The following is an 11,767-nucleotide window of genomic DNA, read 5'->3' as shown; positions in this document are numbered from 1 at the left end:
GAATGCACTTATCTGATACATTTTTTTTAAAATAATGTTTGGGCGCAGGGGTGGTGCTTTCAGAAGTTGGTTTACTACAGTAATGTCATTAATGATAAGATCTCCAAGACATTCCACGCAAGTATAACTGAAAACGTGTGGAAGTGCAGGCTTGAGAAGTAAAACACAAGCGGCTTCACTCTCAACACCGAAAAAGGGTTTCAGTATGTAGATGCGTGTTTTTAATGTGGTATACAGTTACAATGAAATAAATATGTACACAAAAAACAATTCTAACAAAATGGAATAAAGAGTCTAGAATCAACATCGTGATTTATAGTTTACTTTTACATTGAAATCTGTTTAGTCAAAGCGTCTTAACCTTTCTTCTGTTTAATACTGAAAACGTTCCCAAGATCCATTGAAACAAGCAGAAGCACCCAATACTGAGAGCCCTTTACAATCTCATTTATACAGAATGGTTCCTGCACAACGAACGTGACAATTTACCAGTCTTCCCAAACGCCTCTGCCACGTGTAGCTGCCTTGGACACCCTGGTCTGCTCTCTCCGGAGAATGCATTAGTAAAACCAGTTTGATTACAAAGTTTGTATTGCTGAGCGATAGGATTTGACTCTTTAGTGATGCAGAGCCTCTTCATGCTGCAAGGAGGTCAGTAGATGCTGCAGACATCCTGTTTGCAGAACTGCAGAATATCTAGACAAACAAAAAGAAGATGTTTATTAATAATACAAATGTATTGCATACTGTTATTCCAAGCGTTTCACAAAACCAAGAGAAACTCTGCAGTAAAATAACCGGTTGTGTGATAAATATATATTTAAAAAAAAAAAAAAATGTTGCTGTGGTGCTTATTATTATTATTATTATTATTATTATTATTATTATTATTATTATGATTGATCATTTTATTTTTTCTCCAGCCTCACTTTTTTATTTTTTTTATTTGTATCGGGCTGTTTTTCAAGCAGTTTTAAGTTTATTCTTTTATTTTTTTTTTAGTTCATGGTATTTCAAATGGCATCTGAGCAGAATCTGTTATTTGTTCCATTACTCATAGTTACTCGTGTTTCCCTCCGTCTAGTAAACAGATGAATGTGGAATTGTGAAATTGAAGTGAATGTCAGTCTCTGGAGCCTCCTCACACAGGCAGCGAGTTGCTTGCAATGGCTAAAGTAATTGACTAAAAATGGTCTGGAATGAATGGGTCACAGAAATGAACTTGTAAAAATCACACGCCAGAAAGAAAGTAGAAACAGTAAATTAGAAAATAATGGGTAAATAAAAATGCATCGCTAAGAAAACAACTAGAAATAAAATATGGAAGCATTTCTGTGCCACAAAGTTATCTCATCCTTTTGAATCTTTTCCCAAAAATACATAGTCCCAGAGACGTGCTGATTGGGGTCTGCTTGTTTGGGACTGGGATGTAAGCCATGGCAGAACTCCATACAGGCGCCCCTTAAATCTCCTGGGAGTTTGGGGGTGACAGCGTAGCGGGCAGTGTTGTGGGATGTGGATTCTGTCCCGTGTCTGAGATGAGGTTCTATAACCACGAATGCAGCTGAGCCCAGCTCCTTTGCACAGTGTTTAAGACACTCTGTTGCGGTGTGCAGGGTCGCAGGTTCGAGCCCAGCCTCTGAGGACGGATCATTAGTCCCCCCGCAGTGCTTTTGCAGTGCTGGCCCCAGCCGCCTCTTGGCTTCAGTTCTTTATTTTCCATTCTGCTCTTTTTCCTCCTTGTTTCCTGTGAACTCAATGTTTCGGTGTGGTCCACAAGGGAGCAAGTGTGTTTTTGAAAACAAACCGCGCAGGTCAGATATGTGTGGGCTGTCTCCTCACCGGGTTTGTTTAACGGTCCTGTTTTACATTTTCAACTACCTGCTTGTGTGGAGTTGAAGGCTGCCTCAACTAACTGGTAGAACTCCTCTCCCAGTATAGCCCGATGGTCCAGGTGACTGGTGTGGACCAAGCACTCAGTCAGGTCTTTGAAAAGCAAGTCACTCTCTCCGTACTTCTGGGACTCAAACAACTGGAAGTCTGAGTCTGGGTTTGCTTCCAAGGTTTCCTGTGGAAAAACAGCATGGCTTCAGTTCATTATCAAAGAAGACAAACAGAAACACACAGGAATGTGATAGATTTGTGTGTGTTTTTAAAAAAACAAAAGCGCTTTGGTCCTGTGGGCTGTTAAATAGATTGAGGTAGTCCAGCGTTCGTCCTAACTAGACAAAAGTCAAACTGCTATTCTCTGGATGTTTACAAAATACCTAAACTTTCTACAGAAAACGTCCGCTCCACAGCGCAGGCGGACAGTCCTGTATAAGTGCGTCCGTGCAGTTCTGAAGTTGAGGTGTGCTCTGGCTCTGTCTGCTCCCTGACCTGGGACTTCATGAGGAAGTCGTAGATCTTGGTGGTGAGGACGGGGCGTGTCATCACCACGCTGGGGGGCACAGCGCCGAGGTGACACTCCCGCCACTGTGCCAGGGGGACGCGATGACCGCCGGGGCACAGCAGCTCCAAGTCCTGGGCCGTCCAGCCACTCGACCAGCCGCTCCGCTCCAGATCTGTGGAGATTCACACAGGTGAGATACAGCGCTGAGGGAACAGGCACTGCACACTGTGCCCTGACCGCATTAGCTAGCTCTCAGCCTTCACCACGAACACACTTCCATGTACAGAATGTTCTGCATATAGCTAGCGAAGCGAAACCTGCCAAGGGCGTTGTTGAATGCATTGTAACCTTAGGGTGGGTCTGTCTGTCTGTAGGGCATTTACATTCTTGCATACAGCTGCTGCTTGTCAAATTCTGATGAAACTGGCCAAGGGATTTTTTTAGCACAAGTTAGTACAGTGGCCCATTCTTTAGCACAAGTTAGTACAGTGAACCGTTCTTTCACATGTTGTTGTTACAGTAGAAGACCTGTGCTCTGGATTTCATTTCTTGTAGGTTCTAACCCCTACTGAGATTGTTAGGACCGGTGTTTTTCGTTGTCTGTCCCCTGTCCCCCGTTCCACCTTTGCAGACAGACCGAGCCACACATGCACGTGCAGCCTGTCTCCCTCTCCTGCTGCCACTTACTCTCAATGTTATCCAGCAGGCTGTGCTGTTCCAGGAAGGCCACGTCTCCAAAACTCTTCCCGCTTGGATCCCCAACTAAACACCTGCAAGTCAGAGGGGAGGGATGGGATACGTGACGCGGGGACAGGAAAGCAAGCCCAGTTCTTCTTGTCCCGCTGCCCAGCGCTTTACATCAGGAATGTCGCTTGACCTGAATTTCAAAATCTTAAATTGAAACCTAAAAAAATGATCCGCAGATGTTTTCCTCTGCAGCTCATGATTACTGGACTGCTTCATTCGGTTTTCATGTAGTTTTATTGAATTGTTTTCAACAATGTCAATACCAACAGGCATTAGGTAATGCACTTCCCTCCTCCGCGATGGTTAACACAAGGAGCTTACCTCAAGGACCCCATGTTGCCGTAGTAACGCTCATTATGGTTGGCTGCACATCTCTGATTGGACGGTTTGGCTCCCAGGTCCTCGTCTCCACCAATACAAACCTTGCAGAGACTCCCACGCGCTCCAGGCATGCACCCCTTCCAGAAATACTCCCTGTACGCTGGAGGGGAGGGGAGGGGAGGGGAGGGGGTCAGTGAACGAGAAGAAGTGCCACGTGAAACTCTGCTGCTGACTCGACAGAGAAATAACAGCCAGCCAGCCAGCCGGTCCCCTGGAAATACACTGCCATTGCTTTTTAATACCAGAATGATATCCTGCATTAGTTGTGAAACCCTAATGTAGGGACCAGAGACAAAACAGAAAGAAACTAATTGAAGCAGGCAAGCTTACAGCCGAGAGTGCGACTAACGAGAATCCTAGTTTCATTATCAAACGTTTCTTCAATTTAAAACAAAACTGACAGCCACTACCAAGCTCCCCTTTTATACTACTGGAGTCGGGAGCCACAGGTAAGAGACCCTGCTTTTCCCTTGGTTCTACTGTGCATGTACCAGAGTCTGCCGTGTCTATTAATATGCTTTACCTTACTTCGCTATTCTTTACAATGCTTACCTAATACTTTACCCTGCTTTCACTGTGCTTGGTCACACTTTGCTGTGCTTTCACTGTGCTTGATCACACATTGCTGTGCTTTCACTGTGCTTGATCACACATTGCTGTGCTTGATCACACATTGCTGTGCTTTCACTGTGGTGCACTTTTCTAAGGGCTGTGTGTCTCTTTCTAAGGAGAATACATGCGTTGGAGGAATGGTGTTCTAGAGTGAATGAAAGCCATAGCCATGCCGCCTCATAAAGGACCCCCTTCTAGCACAGGAGCCGTGTGTCTGGTCTCCGCGTTGCCCGGTGCTGCACTCACCTGTGTTGAAGTCGCGGTGGGAGCTCTGGTTGCCGTTGGCTCGGATGGTGTGGTTGGCGGGGAGCAGCCAGCCCGCGGGGCTGTAGATCTGGCTGTGGCAGGACCGGCGCCCGGAGAGATTGCCGAAGTACACGTTCCCGGACGACTTCTTCACCACAGCCACCGCGTAGACAGGGGGCAGCACTGAGCAGAAACGACATCAAAGAAACGCATTCACAGGAGGCTCTCGCTCACCCTGACCACGCTGTCATAACGAAACACGTGCTCCAGAAACCACACTTCAATAGCAGAATCCGTGACGAGCGAGCGCAGCACTTACAGCCCTGCCTGTGTATTGTTTTAAAGGGTTATAGATTAAATATGTATCAGAAACATACAACAAGTATTTTTCAGTACGGTTCAGATTACAGGACATAACTGAACCCTGAACCTCACTGTACCTTCGGTTTCGTAATGAGCAGATCCTTTCGTCCCACCAGCTGCTGGTACACACGTTTCCCCTGGAGTGGAAACACAAACAGATGCACCTTACAAACCAGCCAGCGCTGCACAGCACTGGGTGACAGCATTCGCACTACAAACACTAAACACTACAGACCCAGCTTCATTAGCTTTTTAGTTTGGAGGAAGCATAGCGACATATACTCCCTGTTGTATGTATTTTTGTGGCTTTCAGAATTGCAAATTAAAAAATTATATATTTACAGCACTGAAGTGACTTTTCTTCTAACTAGACCTCCCTATAATATTAATGTTTAACAGATTAAACAAAATGACATGATGCAAAAGTGGTTTTAGATGCAGTTGTTGTATCATCACTTTAAGGCACTGATGTGCTAATTATTTAGGCACATAATCCTTTCCTGAATGAAAACGTTCCCTAGATTCCATGGGTGCTCGATCAGTGACACTTGACCTATCCTCTCATTTCAACACTGTGCTGCTGAAGACTCTTACCGTAATACTCTGCTGCCACTGGGACCAGACCACACTTCCCAGCGATGTAGACATGACTGGCATCCAGAGAGACCGCGTCCACCTCATCTCTCTTAAAAGAAGACACACACAAAATGATAAACAGTGTCCCTTGGAAGAGGCACGCAGTACCATGGTAACAGCACAGCCAAACGCAGTGAAAGCATGTTAAACCACAAGCAGATCCTTCCCACACTAAAGGGCTGCCCTGCCAGCGTCCTCACCTTGATCTTCTCAATGCAGTCGCTCATGGAAACGGCTCTGACGCACACCAGGGGGTCAGATTTGATGTTCAGAGCCCACTCCTCGCACTTCTTCTGCTCGCCGACGCTGATGCAGCACCAGCGGACCACGCTGTTGTCCATGGAGCTCCCTGCAGACAGAAGCAAAGGTGTCTAGAGTGCAGTACACAGCAGGGCTGGCAAGCGTGTGGCTCTCTCCACTTAGAGGTAAAGGACCCCAGAGTTCTGGGACAGAATACAAGCTAACAAGGACAGCGTCAGTCACACTGCTGGCGGCTCATTCGTGTATTATGGCTCTACCTTCGTGTCCGAGTCCTTTCAGCAGGGCCACGTAGTCCAGCCCCAGGATCTGGTTGATGTCCACCTCGTCGGAGAGGATCAGCAGCTTCTCCGTTACGTCCCGGAACATCAGGTTCCTCCCTCCCAGTGCCGACGACTCAAACAGCTGGAACCGCTGGCCCTTGCGCCCCCGGCGCCCGAACAGCCGCTGAAACAAACCGCACGGGTTACACGTTCCTAAAACCATTCTCATAGGCATGCTGTGTTTCAACAGCCCCCTGTCCCCAGCTCACGGTTCGAGCGTGCTGCACCTGTGCGACGGTCAGGAACTTGCGTGCGATCTTCCTGTAGTTATGTCTCGTCACCACGGCTCTTCCAGGACCCCGGCCCAGGTTGCACCTCCTGAAGTCTGCCAGCTCTGCTCTGGACCCGTCAGCACAGAGCAGCCTGTAGCTCTCCTTCTCCGACTCTGCAAGAAGAGACAATCAAACAGCTGCAGTGCTGCTGGGTGCTCAGCTCCGATACCCCTTTGGAAAGTTCATGTGCAACGGGGCAGCGCTGTGTGATGCACAGCTGTTATGAAACGAGGTTCAAAGCTTAAAACCATGAGTGGAGATGAGCCCGGCTCTTTTGCATTGTGATTAAGACGTTTGCTTGCAGTGGGTGAGGTCACCGATTTGATAAATGTGTATCCTCTGTCTGCCTATCTCTGACCTGTCAACCACTGTCAGTCAGTTTGTAGTCTTACCTTCTTGAGCGATCAGCTCCATCCATCAGTTATCAAGCGAGAAGTAAATGATGCATAATACAGCATTCTGTACTTTGGTATATTTATTTTGACTTCATAGACCTACCGTACGATTTGATAGTGTGAAATAGATAAAACAGATGTTTTGCAAGGTGTCTGCTCAGTAAATACATACTCAACTACTTACCATCAATATGGAGTATAGCTGTGTGGTCTAAAAAGGCAACGTCAGCCTTGCCCCTTTTCAAACATCTAGAAAAGAAATTGGATATTAACAGTCAGGTGCTGAATGGATGGCTCTGTCAATTCTAGTTAGTTATTGGACACGCTCAGGTGTGTAATGGTCTTCTGCAGTGGTGATGTATAGTACAGTGATGGCTGCAGTGTGCATTTGAGCTTGGTACTGTGTTACTGGTATCGTACAGCAAGTCAATATGTCCAGGCTATCCTGTCGCTAGGACAGTGAAGGTCAATACTCTTTCCTCTCTCCCTGAGAAAGCTGCTCCATGCCCTCAGTCAGGGTCACCTGGTATATCCAGTCCTGCAGCTCTCATTACAGAGTGCCAGTGAAAGTAACCCAGCTACCTGAAGGCCCCCTCCGAATCGTAGAAGGGCTCGTTCTCGCTTGCCTCGCAGAAGTAGTTCTTGTCCCGGGTGTAGGACTTCTGTCCCTGGCAGAGCGTGCACAGCTCGGGGGCCAGCGAGGCAGCTCCAGGGATACAACTAGCACTGAAGAAGGAGCTGATCGCTGGGGAGGGGAGGAGAGGCAATGGGGACAGAGAGGGAGAGGGGTGGAAGGAGGAAAGGGGCTCATCAGTAGCATTCACAAACATTTTCATCAACGTGGCAGGATGGAGAGACAGCAAGGTAAGAATGCTTTTCTTCTTGCCAGTGGCCAGCCTTGACTGCTGACTAACTGATCTGTGAGTGTGTGTGTGTGTGTGTGTGTGTGTAAATCACGCCTTCATCTTCCTACACTAATTGAACTCGATGTCAAGCTGTTCCTCATGGTGGTGTTTGCTCACCTTCGCTCAGGGGCTGCTCCTCGTACCACTGCAGGTAGTTTTTGGACAGCAGGAAGCCCATGGGCAGGTTCCAGCCGGCAGTGGAGCGGGCCCCGCTGTGGCAGCTCCTGGTCTTGTGCAGGCTGCGGATATCCAGGCTCTGATTGCGGACCACCGCCACGGCGAACACACAACCCCCTGCGGACCCCACAGAGACAGAGACAGAGTCGGGGCACGCATGCTTTAATACAGAGCCCCCTGCGGACCCCACAGAGACAGAGACAGAGTCGGGGCACGCACGCTTTAATACAGAGCCCCCTGCGGACCCCACAGAGACAGAGACGGGGCGCGCACGCTTTAGCACACAGCCCCCTGCGGACCCCACAGAGACAGAGACAGAGACGGGGCGCGCACGCTTTAGCACACAGCCCCCTGCGGACACTGTAGATCTGTGTCTTGGTTCTTTGCAGCCACACACTCACCATCTGGGTAGAGCTCCTTTGCCACCATGACCAGGTTGAACTGCTTGACTGCGGTGTACACGTCTCCAGCATCCAGGGTGATCGCGTCGGCTTGGTTAGCCTGAAGGACAAGACAACCAGGGCAACTGTGACACACTTCAAACAGCTGGAATATGAAACACAACGGCCAGGTGACATTACAGACTCAACAGGTGACCCAGGGGGTGCAAGACAGCCTGCAAGCTTAGCCTCCAAACAGAGATTTCTTCGCCCGATATCGGAGCACATTCACGAAGCTTTAGCATGCCAGCATTGTACTGAAGTCCTGTGCATTTCAAATGAAAATACATGTTTGCAGAAGTGCGGATTTGAGACCTACTATGTGCAATGAATGGAGGTGCAAGGCAGAGAATGTTTGTGGAACTATTTTGCTCGTTATAAATACTTTAAGGACTGTGTGTGTGTGTGTTTTTTTTTTCAAAAGCCCGTTTGGAGTAATTAAAGTGTGCAGTTCAGGAAACCCTGTTTGATTTTAGAAAGGGTTAGTGAGTTTTTTTTCTCCAAGACCTCCGGTATGTGCTGCTAAGACTTCTTTATTGAAGTCATAAAATTCAACAGGTTTTTTTTCTCCCTTAACAAGAAACTGGTAGTGAGTATTCAGTGCAGCAACACTTTAATAGAGCTGGTATGAAGCACTGTCAATACTGCAGCAGAACAAACTGTAATCACTGCAGCAAACCAGTGAATCAGGACGGAGTAACTTAGTGTAGGAGTCTCAATGTGTTTGTGCCGTGGCCAGGACACTCATACACCTCCAAATCAAAAGCAAGCCATTTCATTTTTACACCTGAATCTTAATGATTGGATACTGATACTACTGATGACGGATTTACTTATGTGGGTTACCAAATGATCCATCCCTGTCCATTACTGCTCCATCCTGCAGTCAGTCTGCCTGCTGAAACTTTCCCCTTTCAGAAGAAAGTGCTGGTCTTTGGACTCCTGCATGCAGTAGTGTGGCACAGCTCCCTCACCCTTATCTTGGACTCCTGCATGCAGTAGCGTGGCACAGCTCCCTCACCCTTATCTTGCTGATGCAGTCGGCCGTGCTGTGTGCCTTTATGCAGGAGAGCCTGGCGAACGCATTGATGGCTGCGGGAGGGAGCACTGCTACCAGGGCCTTGGACAGCTCGGCACACTTCCTCTGCTCTCTCTCGGACACCGTGCACCACCTGAACTTCTTCCCTGCAACCCAAAGGGAAGAGCACCTCTTTCAGTGGAGTTTAACTCACCGGGACTGCAAGTCTAGTGTGCAGGGAGGTCAACCCTCATAACGTGTCCCACAGTGAAAGCATAGCAAAGTGGAATAAGCCATTGTGAAAAAGCATGGCAAAGCATAGGTTTGCATTGTAAAGAATAGTGAGGCATGATGCAGCATATTAACAAACATGGCCAACCAGGCTAAACTATGGTAAATGCATAGAGTATAGCCATGGGGAAAGCATAGGAAAACTGCAAAAATACCGTGGGAAGCGGCAGCGACTCAGAATATAAATGAATAATAACATGCATTGTAAATATGCGCTTTCATGTGTATCTGCGTGTTTTTATTAACTTGCATTAATAAACGTTGCTATGTTTTTTCACGGTGCATCAGAGCACCCTTTTTAAAAGCTAAAAAGGAATGTCTAGTTTGATCTACACAGTCTGTAACTGTGTGGTTTACAAAGGGGCAAGTGAGACCTGCAGGTAACTATGACTATAAATTGTTTTACATAATATTAAAAATAAAAATCAGTTGCTTAGTGTCTATTGTGAATGATCTGGGTCGCTTTGCTGTGTAGAGTGAGAGTCTGCTGTTCGCACACCTTTTCCATTGAAAACAACTAGAAACTGAAACGGAAAGAATAAACAAACCACAAGTTTTCAAACTTTTAAAAAAGTGCCACTCCAAGTAAAAGGCCGGTGGTTCTTACCCCATGAGGAATCTGAAAGGGAGACGAGAAGCAGCAGAAGAAAGAACCCTCTCATCCTGAATTTCCTTTCGCAGTCCTGACTGCCAGCTGTATGTTCTGTGGACTGGAGAGCACACGATGTGAACGGTTTAACGCGTGTCCCGTTTAGACAACAGTACAGACACCCCCGCAGCTGTGCAGGGAGGCGCTGTTAACATGGCACTAAGGTGTATAGCTAGAGCATTTCTCCTCTCTTATTTTACAGATGGAAAACATTCGCAACACTCCTTCATTGCAACCAGATGCACATCTGTCATGAAGCGGAGGGCTCTTTTCTGACAGTTTAACGCTCTCTGTAATCGTTGCCAGGCACGGAAACCTTAACGTTGCATCATGATCCTTTCATGGGGCGGGAGCTGCAAACGGCTGCCAAAACCCTTCTCTCAAAAACATACTGTAAGCGTCTTGAGAGAGATCATCCATGAGCGATCACCGATATCAGCCAATAAACGCATTAAATTGAAATTAGCTGGCAATCTCCAAGACAGAAGGTTACGCACAGATCTGTAATGTAAATATAGCAGACCCTGACATTGCCAATCATATCTGTAGAATGCAATGGCATATAGAAAACAACCACTTGACAGAACAATAACAAGAATTTAAAGGAACTGTTTGTTTTTCTTGAACCAGTTTGACCAGCTCTTGAACTGGGATGAGCTGTACGACCAGTTGGAAACCGATACTCCCAGTCGTGCTGGTAATATTCGGTCTATTACTTGGTTCTTTCATACGTGCAAAGGCCTATTGTAAATATTCACATTCTTGAAAAGCAAAACTAATGAGTCATCCGGGAATAAGATGACATACTATTGGGAGAGAAAAACAACAGAAATCTGCAATAAGCAAACACGCAAGGAAATGACAAGCGCGTCTGATTCATGCCACATTGAATAGGGTTTAACATCACTTTTCATTTTAGAACTACAGAGGATGTTAAATCATTATTTTTACCCTGAGGATCAAACAACTAGTCACATGTAAAAGCATGTGACATCCACACCAGCAGTGGCCCCATGCAAAGCTCGATTCAGGGGCCCCTTCCCTGTTCTTACCAGTAATACTGCGCCACGATACCATAGCTTTCAAACAGTGCAACAACGACACTATTATGGTATTGCATTTTACCGCAGCAATCACAAAAAAAAGCCTGCAATTGAAGCTGAATAATCCAGTTTTTGGCCAATCTGGTGCCCGATCGGTATCTGTCCTAGTCTAGTCAAACGCTCCTGCAGCATTGTAGGAACGTAACTCTTTTCTGATTAATTTCATGTTCCAGCAAGACCAGCTTCTCTCGCCTGACGCTACTGTGACAGGCACAGTCAAAAGCAGACGCAAGGCAGTACTGAGGTTAGGATACATGACAGGTCCAGCATGTTCCCTCTGTAGTCGAGCACCGGCTGGAAACGCATTTATTTTCATTTGTTTCCAGGTTCATTTAAACTCGCAGCCCTACGCGTGTGAGACACTGTACGGGGTTGCCCCCCCCCTTGCTTGTGGAGTGTCGAAATGAGTTCATTTTTAAATGTCTTAACGTTTTTAAACTCAAATCGTGGGCTACATCATGTGTCACACAATGACATGAACAGGTGGGCGGATCTGAGTGTTAAAGGTCCACCTCAAATAAATCACTTATTGGATAAGCGCCACTGTTCCATGTGTCGT

The 11,767-nt window shown here is 46.9% G+C and overlaps 1 protein-coding gene across 2 annotated transcripts; it reads right to left on the bottom strand.

The window, feature by feature from the left end:
• Window positions 1–306: 306 nt before the first annotated feature.
• LOC117428190 (melanotransferrin-like) lies at window positions 307–11,721 on the bottom strand. 2 transcript variants are annotated; one of them, XM_034046963.3, is made up of 18 exons: window positions 11,158–11,721; window positions 10,064–10,166; window positions 9,169–9,332; window positions 8,109–8,208; window positions 7,648–7,824; window positions 7,208–7,370; window positions 6,810–6,874; window positions 6,186–6,343; window positions 5,896–6,082; window positions 5,578–5,726; window positions 5,336–5,426; window positions 4,819–4,878; window positions 4,379–4,561; window positions 3,461–3,620; window positions 3,080–3,162; window positions 2,380–2,564; window positions 1,882–2,068; window positions 307–696 (listed from the first exon to the last, which is right to left on the bottom strand). In XM_034046963.3, exons 2-18 carry the CDS (start codon window positions 10,116–10,118, stop codon window positions 653–655), a joined length of 2,211 nt encoding a protein of 736 aa, XP_033902854.3. In that variant the 5' UTR covers window positions 10,119–10,166; window positions 11,158–11,721; the 3' UTR covers window positions 307–652. The 2 variants fall into 2 exon arrangements, with proteins under 2 accessions (XP_033902854.3, XP_058888815.1); XM_059032832.1 differs by having other exon boundaries at window positions 10,064–11,721.
• Between the last annotated feature and the right edge of the window lie 46 nt (window positions 11,722–11,767).

This window comes from Acipenser ruthenus, chromosome 11 (assembly GCF_902713425.1).
Source record: "Acipenser ruthenus chromosome 11, fAciRut3.2 maternal haplotype, whole genome shotgun sequence".
Taxonomy (NCBI): Eukaryota; Metazoa; Chordata; class Actinopteri; order Acipenseriformes; family Acipenseridae; genus Acipenser; species Acipenser ruthenus.
The sequence above is the reverse complement of the archived record's forward strand: the minus strand, read 5'-3'. Positions and strand labels throughout refer to the sequence as shown.

Coding starts and splice junctions, on each gene's coding strand:
- LOC117428190 (XM_059032832.1), bottom strand. CDS start 10,118: ATGAGAGGGTTCTTTCTTCTGCTGCTTCTCGTCTCCCTTTCAGATTCC. Junction 7,825..8,108: donor AAAGGAGCTCTACCCAGATG/GTGAGTGTGTGG, acceptor TGGGGTCCGCAG/GGGGTTGTGTGTTCGCCGTG. Junction 4,879..5,335: donor AGTGGCAGCAGAGTATTACG/GTAAGAGTCTTC, acceptor TTTCCACTCCAG/GGGAAACGTGTGTACCAGCA.